Source organism: Phodopus roborovskii, unplaced genomic scaffold, assembly GCF_943737965.1.
Source record: "Phodopus roborovskii unplaced genomic scaffold, PHOROB, whole genome shotgun sequence".
Classification (NCBI taxonomy): Eukaryota; Metazoa; Chordata; class Mammalia; order Rodentia; family Cricetidae; genus Phodopus; species Phodopus roborovskii.
The window spans coordinates 1098919-1113636 of NW_026126627.1; the positions used below are offsets into that span (position 1 = coordinate 1098919).

At 42.2% G+C, this 14718-nt stretch overlaps 1 protein-coding gene across 21 annotated transcripts in view; it reads left to right on the plus strand.

The window, feature by feature from the left end:
• Pxk (PX domain containing serine/threonine kinase like) overlaps positions 1-14718 on the plus strand; it is a 65997-nt gene that overhangs the window by 22283 nt on the left and 28996 nt on the right. For 18 of the 21 annotated variants that reach the window (XM_051206732.1, XM_051206733.1, XM_051206739.1 and 15 more), the window contains exons 2-5: positions 185-235; positions 2563-2610; positions 3871-4056; positions 9903-10089. In XM_051206732.1, the coding sequence (XP_051062689.1) occupies positions 185-235; positions 2563-2610; positions 3871-4056; positions 9903-10089 (472 nt within the window). Of the gene's footprint in view, positions 1-184; positions 236-2562; positions 2611-3870; positions 4057-9902; positions 10090-14718 lie in introns of those variants that run through there. The other 3 variants (XM_051206734.1, XM_051206753.1, XM_051206754.1) reach the window with 2 other exon arrangements.

A 14718-nucleotide genomic window follows, 5' to 3' on the forward strand; every position in this document is an offset into this window, starting at 1 on the left:
TCCCTAATGCTGGGAGTACAGATTCTGGCCACTATGGCCAGTGGCCCCCTGCTGCCCCTGTACTGAGTGTGAACCCAGTGCCGCCTTCATGCCTACTGAGGCTATGGCCATTCAGCCACATCCTCTACCCACATTTTTTTCTTTTGTACAGTACAGCTAAGGCTCTTTCTTTTATCCCTTTTAGGAATATATCATCAGGGTACAAAGAGGAATTTCCACAGAAAACAGCTGGCAGGTAAGCTTTTTTTGTCTATTAGAAGAAAATGTTTAAGCTGTGGCCAAAGCTCTCTTAGGATATCAGAAGATCTGGAAAAGTCAGCATATTCATATAGTACAAATCATATTTCTTTTAGGTGTAAGCCTTTAGTTTTCTTTCTTTCTTTCTTTTCTTTTCAAATTTATGTGTATGCGTGTGTGTCTCACTGTGGGTTTGAGTAAGTGAATGTCATGCCCACAAAGGCCAGAAGAGGAAGTTGGATTCCATGACAGGCAGTTATGAGTCACATGATTTGAGTGTTGGGATGCACCCTGGGCCCCTGAGGAGTAGTATGTGCTCTTAACCCTGAACCATTTCTTCAGCACCACATGTCTTTAGCTTTAAGACAGATGTACAAAGTCTTTGTTCCTGGTGCTTAGTTCATGTGTATATGGGGTTACCTGGCAGAATAGAAAGCTGTTCTCCAACTCAGCCCAGAAACTTGAAGTGACTCACCAGGTAAAAATGATGTGTAGTCAGGTCACCTCATTTTATGGACAAGTTTACTGTTGGACAACTGGGTAGCTCCTTCATTGTCCCTAAGGAAGGCTCTTTCTGAGGTCCCTGGCTCTGCTTTTCTCAATGCTGGCCTTAAAGAGAAAAAGACATGGAGAAAAGGTCTTTCCTGGCTGGCTGGAAAAGGGTAGCTGACCCTTCATGGGGCTGCCTAGGGTCACCATCCTGCCCCTTCTAATAGCATTGTCTGTGCTTTCCGACCCAGCTCAAACCTTGGCTTCATCTTACACAGTCTCTGACCACAGTGCTCCAGCTGTAGTTAGTCTTTTCTTTGCCTAAAGTCTCAGACTGCTTTTATTTGAATATTTATCACATCTACTATCTGTTGAGTTTATGAAGTGTTCACTACTTTCAACACATTAATTTACTCCACTCTTCAACCATTCCTCGGTAGCAGCATATTCCCATTTAAAACTTTTGAGGTCAGTAACAGGTCTGAGGTTACACAGTTGGCAGAGCAGCTTGCAACATGCATTTCCTTGCAATTAAGCACTGTCCTATCTTTGGCTTCTTTGGCTTCCTTGTAATCAGGGATGGACACACACACACACACACACACACACACATACATCATTATGTATATTTGACAAGAATTGTCCTACCAGAATAGTTAAGCCCTGATGGAAGTTTTTCTAGCTCTACTGCCTTATAAACCTGGGGTAATTAACAAAAATGGACTCTTAGACTCCACTGGAGCCTTACTGAATGAAACTGTCTTTAGGGGAGGTTCTAGGTGGTATCTAGGTAATTTATCTACATACATTTGAGAACCATTGATAAAGACTGAAGTCTAACTATTCAAAAGCACAATGATTACCTTACTGAGATGCCTTATTTGTGGTTTCTAACTGTAATAAAACACTAAGACCAAAGGCAACTTGGGGAGGAGGGTTTATTTCATTCACCTTGTAGCTTGTAAGTCCATCACCGAGGAAAGACAGGCGGGAACATGGAGGAAAGAACTGAAGCAGGGGCCATGGGGGATCCTGTTTTCTGGCTTGTTCCTTTTGCCTTGCTGAGCCTGCTCTCTTACAGCATTCAGGACCCAGCCCATAGTGGCACACCCACAGAGAGCTGGCTCCTTCCCGTCAATTATCCATCAATGAATAAAATGTAACACAGGCCAACAGGCTGGGAACACTTTCTCAAGTGAGATTCCCCCTTACCATATGACTTCAGCTGTGTCATACTGACATAAAAGTAGCCACCATACCAGGGCTAGTGGGATTTGGCTATGTTCTAAGCAGTAATATCAGTATAACCAAGAAATGACACGGGACATAAAAGCTGGACTGTTTGGGAAGAGGTGATGCAGTCTTACCTTCAGAAACAGACAATCTCCATGGGAGATGGCATTTTGACTGCATGATATTTTACTCCTGACAAGGACAAATGGAATCAAAGCTGTCTGTTTCCTTTTGTTTTCACTTCATGCTCAGTAAAATTTCTTTTTCTTTTGCAAATCATTAATCTATCCTTCCATGTACTCAGTTAATATGAAAGATATTTGAAAGGCAATTTGACCTGAAAACAAGACAAAAATTTTTTTGCTGTTTAAATCTCTTGTTGATGCCTTTTGAATTTGGCCAGTATTAACCAATTTACTGCAGCCCAGGCATACTTTGGAGACTGCTATGTGTTTTCTGAGCTTACTGATCAGAGTGAATACTAGGCAGCAGTGCTTGGCCTGGCACAAGTGCTCCGGCTCTGGAGCCCCAAAGAATCCCAGGTCAGGAGGTGGAGAGGAATGCCTTTGCTGAATCAAAACACTGCTGTCTTGTCTCTTCCAGATTGTTAGAAGATACAGTGACTTCGATTTACTTAACAACAGCTTGCAGGTAAATGTTCCAAAACACTGGTGACACACATTGGTTGTTTATGATGTCTTACTGGTTAGAAGTTGTATGGTTAGTTTCTTTGTGGATGACAACTGACTACATAGGTTGCTAGAGTTCATGTAGGTGTATCTGGTGTGCTGTCCTTTTCTTTCCTGATGGGCTTCCCTGCAGTTAACACTGTGGATCAGCTTTAAACCATAACAGTCTTTTTCTGTTTGATGATTTCTCTGAAGTACACCTTTCTAGATCTCTTCCATTCTGTGATGCCCTTAATCAAAAGAAGAAAGCTGGAGCTGGGCAGTGGTAGTGAAGGCCTTTATTCCCAGCACTCGGGAGGCAGAGGCAGGCGGATCTCTGTGTGTTTGAAGCCAGCCTGGCCTACAGAGTTCCAGGATAGGCTCCAAAGCTACAGAGAAAAAACAAAAAACAAAAACAAAAAAAGAGGAAGCTGTGCAAAGGCTTTGTCTGGAAAGATAGCCAGTGCCACTAGTTGAAGGCTCCTAGATAGGTTTCAGCACCATCAGAATCCCTGGTTATGTCAATTCTCTCCCTGGCAGACTGGTCTTCAAGAGCTGTGGAGTGCTAAAGACTGTCAGGCTTGTGCCATTCCTCAGATTTGAGTGGTAATAGAAGCCTTTCAGTGTGAGCTGGAGTACTTAGTTGATGACCAGGTCATCTGGGAGGCACAGGACTGGCTCCCTTCCTTCCTTAGTGAGCTAGCTATCACATATGCTGGGTGACTTCTGATGGTGTGCACCAAGGTCAGGAGAACTTCTGGGCAGAAAGGAACATAATGCTTCCTTTTCCTTCATACAGCCATATTTTATGTCAGACTTGAGAAAATGCTTTCAGTAGAGCCCAAACATTATTTACTGTAAAAGCATGAGTACTTTTTCTTTTTCAGTTGGCCCACAAATCTGCAGGACAATGTGTAGTTGATTTTTGTTGTGCTTTTGACCCTTGCAGTTTAGCTCTGGGGACTGAGTGCAGGGTCTTTCACGTGGTGCCACAGGCTCTCTCTACCACTGAGCCATACCTTCAGACGATATTTGGTTTTAACTTTAGTATGACCAGTTGAATTCTTATGTAACAAACATGTTGACAGTATTGAATGGTTATTATTTTCTTAAGATAAATCTTGCCATGTACTAGCCTGGGAATTATTTTTGCTTCAGTCTAGTTTTTTCCTTTTTAAAATCAGTGCTTCCGATATGCGTCTTATTTATTTATTTTTTTAAGAATTAATTATTGTGTATGCAGTGTTCTGTCTGCATGTTTGCCTGCAGGCCAGAAGAGGGCACCAGATCTCATTACAGAATGTGTGAGCCACCATGTGGTTGCTGGGAATTGAACTCAGGATCTTCGGAAGAGCATTCAATGCTCCTAACGTCTGAGCCATCTCTCCAGCCCTGCATCTTATTTCAAATGCAGATATCCACATACTGTGTATGTATTTTTAGGGTTTTTTTTGGGGGGGCTGTTTTGAGATAAGGTTCCATATAGTGTAGCTGGCTTCCAGCTTATTATGTAGCCCAATATGACCTCGAACTCCTCCTGATCCTCCTGTCGTCTCAAAAGCTGGGATTGTAGGAATGTCCACCACATCTGGCAGAGGGAGTTTTCTCTTCATCCAAGTAAACAAACAGAAGAAAGTACATGTAACTTTTAGCAGTGAAATAGTTTTAAAACAGCATCTATAACCAAAGGACTTAGAGACCTCATAATGAAACTCTGACCATGGTTTTCAGGGTCTGATTATTCTCTGCAGATAAGTGGATTCCTGCTGAAGGAGAGGAATAGAATCCCAAGTTTGGAGAGGGTCTGGGTACAATAGAAACATACTTTAGTATACATTTCAGAATATAAACTTATATACCATATGACATATGAAATGTTTAGGAAAAAAGATTGGAAGGAAATATGTCAAAATGTTCACTGATGATCGCCAGGTGGCAGGATTGAGGGTTGAGGTCTTTTTCCCCCTAGCTCTTTATAGTGTTTGGTACTTTCCATGTTCTGTTAAATTTCATGTAAACTAAGCTATATAAGAAAAAAAAAATAGAAGAAAAGTCTGTGTTTTCCAAAAAGTTTTATGGTTATCATATTTCACAGCAATGACACAGGAAACAAAAAGCACTGTATTTCAAATAAATGTAATGTTAAATTAGCAGCCAGCCAGGAAGACCATGCAGCAGTGAAAAGGACAGGAGAAAGGGGTGGATACGATGGGAATCCAGGCTCTGGTCTGGTGTTAGTCATCTCTTCTCTTAGGTCTCATTTTTTCATTCTCAAATAAAGAGCTTGGACTTCTGTGCTCTCTCATACTCCATATGTTGTATATGATTTGAATTTTACTACTCATTGTTGACCTTGGAGAACTTACTTTATAATGAGATAAATTAAGGTGTTGAGTGTTTAGAACACTTACTGGCATATGATTGAAGATAATTGTTAAAGTCTGATGATGGAAAGGAGTAAGGAGAGGGACCAGTCTGGAGCTCACAACCATCCATATGTCCAGTTCTAGAGGCTCTGAAGCCCTCTTTTGGCTTCTGTGGGCACTAGGCATGCACATGGTGCACAGACATAAATGCAAGAGAAACAGTTATGCACATAACATTTTTAAAAATTAAAGTTTTTGAGGAAAGAAAAAGACAGTGTTCCTTTCCATATATGAGCACATCACATGATTTATACAAAATAAGATTATATCCTACGATTTCATAAGGTATTTTTAAGGGATATACCAGTTATATGTTTAGGCTATATTAATATATGGCCTTAGTAATTCTTTCTGCCCCTGAGCAACATCAAATACAATGATTGGCATGCTGAGTGATGTGCGTTGTACGTATGCATGATAGCTAAGTAAGAAACTGTAACCACTTCTTGACCTTTTCTGCTAAGATCAAGTGAAAAAACTGCTTAGATAAAGCTTAATTTTTATGAATGGGGAAAACCACTTCAATTGGTGACAAACTGTGCTACAATAGAAATTTTGTCCTTATTGTGTCTGAAACATTTTCATAATTGCACAGGATAGGCAACTTAGATTTTCCAGTTAGCCTTTTTTCCCCATCATATTGTACTCATTACTTTCTGTTGCTGTGATAAAAACAAAACAAACGAATGAACAGAAAACCACCACCAAGGCAACTCATAGAAGAAAGTTTATTTTGACAGCTTTCCAGAGGGTTAGAGTTCCTGATGGTAGTGACAGCACGGCAGCAGGTGGCAGGCATTGAGGATGGAATAGGCAGCTGAGAGTTCCTATCTTGAAGTACAAGCAAGAAGAAGAAAGAGTGGACTTCAGGGAGGGCAAGGCTGCAGGCTCTGAAAACCTGCCCCTAGTAACATATTTCCTCCAGCAAGACCATACCTCCTACCCCCCCCCCCCCACCAAGCGGAAGCCCCAGCTGAGGACCAAGTTCCACCACATACATGCGCCTAAGGAACCATTCTCATTCCAACCACACGCCTTATGTCATTCATTTGCCTGTGTCATTGTTGCTGGAAAAGTCTGAGTGGAACCTGAGTTAGGGTCTGTCAATAGCACACCATGCAGCCTTTTCTAAATATAAGATGTCCTCCTTCTCATTAGATCTAACCCTTAGTCAATCAATATGCATAACATTTGGATTGCTTTTTTGTTTTTTGGTACAAGTGTCAAATAGCACTATAGTATTCCTCTTTGTAAGTGACATTGCTTTGCTTTTCAAGCAATAATAAATTGACTTTACACGCACTCACGCATGTGTGCACCTTCAGGGACAAATAGAAATGCAGAAGTGAAAACCACAACAAAACATTTTGTGTTGAAAATCTGAATGAAGCTAGGTGTGGTGGTGCACAGCTTTAATCCCAGCACGTGTGAGGTAAAGGCAGCCAGATCTCTGAGAGTTTGAGGCCAGCCTGGTCTACAAGTTCCAGGACTGCCAGGGCCATTACACAGAGAAACCCTGTCTTAGGGTTTCTATTGCTATGAAGAGACACCATGACCACAGCAACTCTTAGAAAGGAAAAAATGTAATTGAGGTAGCAGCTTATAGTTCAAAGGTTCAGTCCATTATCTTCATGACAGGGAGATAGTGGCCTGCAGGCAGACATGGTGCTGGCTACATCTTGATTGGAAGGCAACAGGAAATGGTTGGGTCACACTGAGCAAAGCTTGAGCAAAAGAAACTTCAAAATCCACCCCCCCCACAGTGACACACTTCCTCCAACAAGGCCCTACCCACTCCAACAAAGCCACACCTCCTAATAGTGTCACTCCCTATGAGATTTTGGGGCCCAGTTACATTCCACTCCCTGGCCCCCATAAGCTTGTAACAGTATCATAATGCAAAATGCATTTAGTTCAACTTCAAAAGTCCGCATATTCTACCACAGTCTCAACCATGTTTAAAAGTTCAAAGTTCAAATTCTCTTCTGAGATTCATCGAATCTCTTACTGTAACTCCCTGTAAAATTAAAATAAAATAAAATAAAAACCAGATCATATACTTCCAACATATAATGGCACAAGATAGACATTATCACTCCAAAACTGAGAAGGGAGCATAGCAAAGAAATACTGGACCGAAGCAAAACCAAAAGCCATCTGTACAAACTCCAAACTCTACATCTTCATGTGTGATGTCAAAACTCTCCATTGGCTGCAACACACTTCTTTCTCTTGGGCTGGCTCCACTCCCTGTTAATAGTTCTCCTAGGCAGCTATCCCACAACCCTGGTATCTCTAACATCTTGGGTTCTACAAGGCAATCCAGCTTCAGCTTCACAGTGTCATGAAACGGCCTCTCTGTGTCTCCATTCAGAGACACCCCTGATATATGCCTGGCTTCTGTGGCTTGGGGGCAAATTCCATAACCAGCTTCTTCTGTCCTTACCTCCAAAGCCAGAACCACTTGCTGAAGCTGTCAAATTCTGCTGCTTGCAGTGGCTGGAATGTGGCCCCCATGTTCAATTAATCTTTACCGCTTTACAAGTCCTTCACTGCCTAAACTTGGCTGTCCTGAAACTAGATCTCTAGACCAGGGTGGCCTCAAACTCAGAGATCTGCCAGTCTCTGAGTGCTGGGATTAAAGGTGTCAATCACACCTGATTCTAAGCTTTTCTTCAGTTCCTTTTCACACATTGCAAACTTAGCTGTGTGGAATCTTGCCCTGAGGTCACTGCTTCCTAGAATATAGCACTTAAGGACATTCCTTTTCTCCTCAGATTTTATATTCTCTTAATCCTCATCATGAGAAATCTTCACTACAGTTACCACTAACAACCACACAGCAGAATCTATACTAGGTTGTTTTGAGATTTTCTCTGCCAATGGAATTAATCCCAACCTCTTCACTTTAGCCTCAGGCATACTTTTCCAACAAGGACAAAAGGTAGCCACTTTCTTCATGAAAATATCATAAGTACAACATACTAGGCAACATTGTAAAACTCTCCTGAAACCTCTTGAGTTCAGATAACTCTTGGCACCACTGTCTTCCATGCGCCTATTAGTATGGCCCATTAAGCAGTGCTTAAAGCATCCCACTGCTTCCTAATTAAAATTCCTCCAAACAAAAGTATGGTCAAGGGCCAGGCAGTGGCGTTGCATTCCTTTAATCCCAGCACTCAGGAGGCAGAGGCAGGCAGATCACTGTGATTTCAAGGCCAGCCCTCTACAGAGTTGGTTCCAGGACAGCCAAGGCAGTTACAAAGAAAAACCTGTCTCAAAAAGCAAAACAAAGAAACAAACAAATAAAAAAGAACCATGGTCAAGCCTATCACAGCAATACCTCACTCCATGGTAGAAAAAGTGTCTAGGGGCTAGAGAGATGGCTCAGAGGTTAAGAACCCTGCTTGCTCATCCAGAGGTCCTGAGTTCAATTTCCCAGCAACCAGGTAGTGGCTCACAACCATCTATAGTGGGATCTGGTGCCCTCTTCTGGCATGCAGACATACATGCAGACAGAATACTATGTATATAATAAATAAATCTTTACAAAAAATTTTTTGCCTTAGTTGGGGTTTATATTGCTGTGGAGAGACACCATGACCATGGCAACGTTTAAAAAGGAAAACATTTGGGAGGAAGGGAGGGAAGGAGAGGGAACTGGGATTGATATGTAAAATAAGAAAAATAAATAATAATAAAAAAGGCAAACATTTAATTGAGGCAGCAGCTTGCAGGTTTTGAGGTTCAGTCCATTATTTTCATGACAGGGAGCATGGCAATATGCAGGCAGACATGGTGCTGGAAATAGCTGAGAGTCCTACATCTTGCAGGCAACAGAACGTAAACTGAGACAAAGCCCACCTTCACGGTGACACACTTCCTCTAACAAGGCCACACCCAATCCAGCAAAAGCACACCTATGAGATATGGGAACCAATTACATTCAAACTAATACAAACCTGTCTTAAAAAACAACAAAAGAAAAAGGGAAACCCAAATGAGACCTAGAAATTAGATATAAGAAGGCAGGATTCTGAGACGGGAAGCAGATAACCTCATAGGAGCCTGTTTATATCACAGAAACCAAAAAAAAAAAAAAAAAAAAAAAAAAGGCTCAGCAGTTGTTATGAATGTAATTGTAAGGAATATTATTTACGTAGTGTACCTAGTGTAAACATAATGTATTCACTAATGTAACTGGATTGTGAGATAGGATATGCAAGATAGGGTTAGAACTATCAAAAAGAATTTTTTTGTTGCTTTTCAAGGCAAGGTTTCTCTTGTAGCTTGGATCTTTCTCTGTACACCAAGCTGGCCTTGAACTCGGGGACCTGCCTGCTTCTGGAGTGCTGGTATCAAAGGCATTCACCACCACATCTCAGCTGTGGAGGAGAACTTAATCCCTTCATGGAAATATTACAAACAATTTAAGCATTCCCGACTGCCAAAAGGTCAGACAGGAGGACTGCTGTGGCTGTCGCAGGGTCTAAAGACCCTGATCAGTGGACTGGAGGGTATAGCGTCACAGGACTGCTAGTGGGAACTTTTTAAAACCAATTGTTTCTCTTGGCACCATGTCCAATAAAACTTTTGTACAAGTGAAAAAAATCAGTTACTATGATCAGTATATAATTTTATCAATCATGAGCTATATAGTTTTATGTATAAATATCAACATATATATATATATATATATATATATAATTTCTGATCTTCGAAGTCTGCATTGTTTTATATTTTAACAATTTAAACTATAATAGTTTGAGATTCAGATATCAAACTTACTTCTGGATAACACAAGTATAACTCCCCCTCCTTCTTCCCGTTTTTCTTTCTGTTCTTTCAGATTGCAGGCCTGAGTCTGCCTCTTCCTCCTAAGAAACTGATTGGAAACATGGATCGTGAATTCATCGCAGAGAGACAGAGAGGCTTGCAGAACTACCTTAATGTTATCATGGCAAATCATGTCTTGTCCAATTGTGAGCTTCTTAAGAAGTTCCTAGACCCAAACAACTATTCTGCAAACTACACTGGTAAGAAATGGTCTGTGAGTGCACTCAAGTAGGGCCCATCCTCAGCACCAACATAGTGGAGACATAAACACATTTGTAACAGGGTAGTGTTTCTTTGCAAAGATTTGCTTGGTTGTAATTTTTTATACATTTATAGGAGGGACTTAACTTCTTCCAGAATGTTTCTGGTGCCTATACAGATAAAACATAGATGAAAAACAGTATGTCTGTGTACTTCTGGTCTGCCTATTATCTTCTCTTTGGAACAGAGCAGACAACCAACCCACAGCCTCAATCTGGTTTGTGTTCATAGTGTGTAATATGCCTGCTTCTTTAACTTGTCTTTAAATGTAATGTTGATTGAGAAGGGCTGTTTCTGTGTCCTCATACCTCCTCCCTGAGGTTCTTGAGGGCCATGCACAGAGGGTGGCTCCCCAGGATCAAGGCTTTTGCTCCCCTACTGGTTACACACAAACTTAGCATCAAATACCTAAGCCTCATGTCAACAGAAGAAAGAACTTAATACCTCCTTCACTCTGGTGTAGCCTTTAGGGTCCATTAAAGCTACTGTAGACCTGCCCTGATAAACAAATCGTTGAAAGCCAAGCTCTGCATTAAGGTTATCTGAATAGAACTCTAGTTGTTAAGGGAATAGATTCTGTTATTGGGACTTTTAGAACAATCTTTTTAAGCCAGACTCTAGCACTTGGGAGAAGGATTACCATAAGTTTAAGTAAGAGCAATCTATGTTACACAGTAAGTTCCAGGCCAGCTTGAACAACAAAGTGGGATGCTATTTCAAAAATGCCAAACAAAAATTACTGTATTTGAATTAATAGGAGACTCCTCTCATTCCTGTTTGGAGGGTGGGGACCTGGAAGCCTGTTTCCTGTTAGGCACCAAGCCCTCCCAGTTCTCAGACTTGTGCATGTCTGTGTGGAGTCTGTGAGTCTCCCAGCCAGTCTCATGCAGCTGAATTTGAGCTGTCTGCTCACAGTGAGGTTCTCTAACCAGGTATAGTTGGTATCGCAGGAACTTATCCAAAGTACCGAGTTGAGATTGTGCTTGCCATTTTCTAGTGCATGTCATGCAGGTCTAAGGAAAATGCTTTTCCAGAATCTAGCCAAGAAAAATAATGTGTGTTACAAAGTCAATTCTTTCCTTCTTAATCAAAAGCCTGTAGACACTGGGCTGGAACTCAGAAGAGCCTCAGCTCTGCCGCTGCCTTTTGTTCCTTTCGTTCCTTTCTCTAAGTCCCACCTTGACTGTTCCAAAATTGTCAGCAGGTCATCGGGATGGCTTTAATGACTCAGCTTAGCCCTCTTTATGTTTTGTCAGCATTATCTCCTGAGAGCTCTGCTGATGACTTCTATTCAGCCAGCATCAAAGACATGCCACACCATGTGCCAGGGTAGGCATGAAGCACATGCATTCCTTGTATTTAAAGAGCTTGGACCAGAGAGTGACAATTCTCATGGGGTAGATACCTGAGGCATCTTAGAGCTGTTGTATTAAAATTAACCGTGTGTGTGTGTGTGTGTGTGTGTGTGTGTGTGTGTGTGTGCTCGCGCGCGCGCGTGCAAATGTATGTGTGCATGTGGAGGCCAGAAGTTGGTGTCGGGTATCTTTCACTCTTCACCTAATTTTTATTTTTTTATTTTTTTTTTAAGACGGGGCCTCTCACTGACCTGAAACTTGCCATTTTCTAGGGCTGGCTGGCCAGCTCGCCCTAGGGATCCTATCTCTGTCTCTACAGCACAGGATTTCAGTGCATTGGTCAATGCCTCTAAGTTTTCACATGGGTGCTTAAACTCGAAATTCAGGCTCTCATGCTTACACGGCAAGGATTTTACTGAATGGTTCCTCTCTTAGGTCCCAACTGTCTTATAGATGAGGATACTTAGGTGTTCAAAGATGTGTCCCTGCACATTTGTTTGGCTCTGGTCCTGCCAGAATATTTCCAAGTAAAAAAGCTATTTGATTTCTAGAAGTTTGTCTCTTTTCCTTCTGTTACCTTCTAAGGATTTTGATTTGGTTTGTTTTCTCTGCTAGTTAAAGAAGTAAAAGCCTGGAAAGATCTTGAGTGAAACAGGGAGCCGCAGGGGAAATCTTAACACAGCAGAGTAAGGAAAAGCCTCCATGAGGGGTGAGGAAAGCCACAGAGAGAGAGAGAAAGACCCTCTGCAAAGCTGAGCTGAAGCTCAGTCTTTCCTTGAGGTTTTTAGAGTTTTTAAGGGATCCTCTTCCTAGTTCAGTGTTGGTCAGTTTGAGCAATGCTGGGGAGGGTGATGTAAACATGTCCTGGTCCTTTTTTAGACTGCTGGTCTGAGCTGTCTGTAGGCTGAAGAGCCTTTGAAGATTTTGTCCCTGGTGAGGCATCTGAGGAAGGTGGGACTTTGCCATCTTTATTACCTACTTCATTATTCTGTCTGCCTATCAGGAATCTGTCTGACTCTAGTCCCCTACTTTTCCCATTCCACCCCTAGGTTATCTATCTTTGCTCTTTCCTGCCCCCCACAGCAGACCTGAATGTTAGGAATGCAAAGCAGATATGGCCAGAGTATAAGAAGGTCCATAGGAATTCATACCGGAATTCAAATCTGCCAGAGTCTAGCTACTGTTAGAGGACTGAGTCCTGAGATGAAACAGTAGGAAGCCGATTTATTTCTCCTTTGAATGAAATATCAGAATTTGCCTTGCTTCTAATTTGGTTTACCAGCTGCCTCAGAAGAGGGGTGGCACAGGTTACTTCCTTTTGCCAGCTTGGGCAGCCCACTCCTGGAACTTGCAGTATGGCCCTGGCTCCTTCTGACCCTCTGCACACCCCACTGGCATAACATTTTGTACCTCTCTAAACAAGACCAAATCTCAGCTTCCAAATTATCAGATTGCTAACCCTCTTCAGCAAGATTTGAATTCTGTGTTGGAGTGGTAACCCAAATCAGCATAACTACTTTTCCTTGTGCCTAGAACACTGATTGAGACCCTTGTTTGTGGGGGACTCTATTGCCAACTGAGTCCTAGGGTAGGCAGCCAGATCTCCTAAGACATCAGCAGCTTTCTCCTGTCCTCCCAGAGGCCACAATCTGCCCAACCTGTAATTACTGCCCGACCTTTTACAGGTTTTATCTAAATGACTGACTATAAAGGTAAAAACTTACATATGCCCTTGGAAGAGTCTGGAAGAGTCTGGGGCAGAGAGGAACAGACCAGGGTGAAAGTTCTGTTCTAGTCCTAAAACTTACAAATCCTTGATCAGTGGTTAGGAAACAGAATCCCAGTTAAAGATGTTGTTCAGAACAAAGGCCATTGTCTGGCAGGGCTAAAGAAACAACATGTTTTTGGGGGGGGTGAGGGGTCTGTTGGCATTCTCTGTAGCCTTGGCTGACTTGAACTCACAGAGATCTATCTACCTCCCATGCCTCCCAAGTGCTGGAATTAAATATTAAATGTGTGTGCCACCACCACCCAGCTAAGAAACAACAATTTTTTGGTGGGAGAGGGATGTCTTTTTTTAAGACAGGGTTTTCCTATCCCGGAACTTGCTCTGTAGACCAGGCTGGCCTGGTACTCAGAGATGTGCCTGCCTCTGTTTCCCAAATGCTGGGATTAAAGGCATGTGCTACCATGGCTGGCTAACAATGTAAAAATAGCAAAGTTTAAAAATAAATATTATAGACGAGTGTTGATGGCGCACGCCTTTAGTCCCAGCACTCGGGGGGCAGAGGCAGGCAGATCTCTGTGAGTTTGAGTCCAGCCTGGTCTACAGAACAAGTTCCAGGACAGGCTCCAAAGCAATACAGAGAAACCCTGCTTTGAAAAAATAAATAAATAAATAAATAAATAAATAAATAAATATTATAAGAAAATAAGTAGAAGATAGATGTATTCCTTTGGGGAGATGCTCTGCACATTCTAATCTTTATATTGGGAAGTTCCACATCCATTAGCCATGTATTGAGTCTTTAGTTATTTCTTCATCAAGTATTAGTTGAGCAGTATTGTATATGCCAGGTGCTAAGTGTACAGCAACACTCACAGCACTTATGCAGGGGGATTTCTCTGTTACAGAGTAAACAGGGTTAGAAGGTGCAGCAGGCTTAGAGACAGGGGCCAGCGGAGAATAGCAGGCATTGAGTCAAGAAGGGGAGCCCAGGGTAGGGGATTAGTATTTCCAAAGGTCTCTGGGCTTTACCTCAGTTAAAAGATGTCCTGCCAGCTTGAGTTTTACAGCAATGAAGAGAACTGTCCTAATTCAGGACATGCAAGGTCCCTGAGAGGGACAGATGCCCTGGATATGGGTGAGGAAGAGGGTTTAGGAGTAGATTTGGGCCCAGGTATAGCTGGTCCTTGTGAGAATGCTGATGCTGGGGCCAAGCTGGAGGGATTGTGGATGGTAGAGCTCAGTGTGGAGGTGAACCAAACATTTTGGGCTATGAAGCTAAAGCCAGCTAGACCCTTGCTTTAGCAGCTGGGTTTTGGTTTGGTAAGGAAGTAGAAGCTGGTATGGGCTTGTATGCAGAGAAATTTAGCATTGGTGCTGAATCTGGGAAGAGAGGGCATTAGTATGAGTTACCATGCAATTTTTTTATGATAACAGTTCAGTGAAAAGAAAATTTTCTTTCTCGAGCTCTCTGACCACCAAAGTTT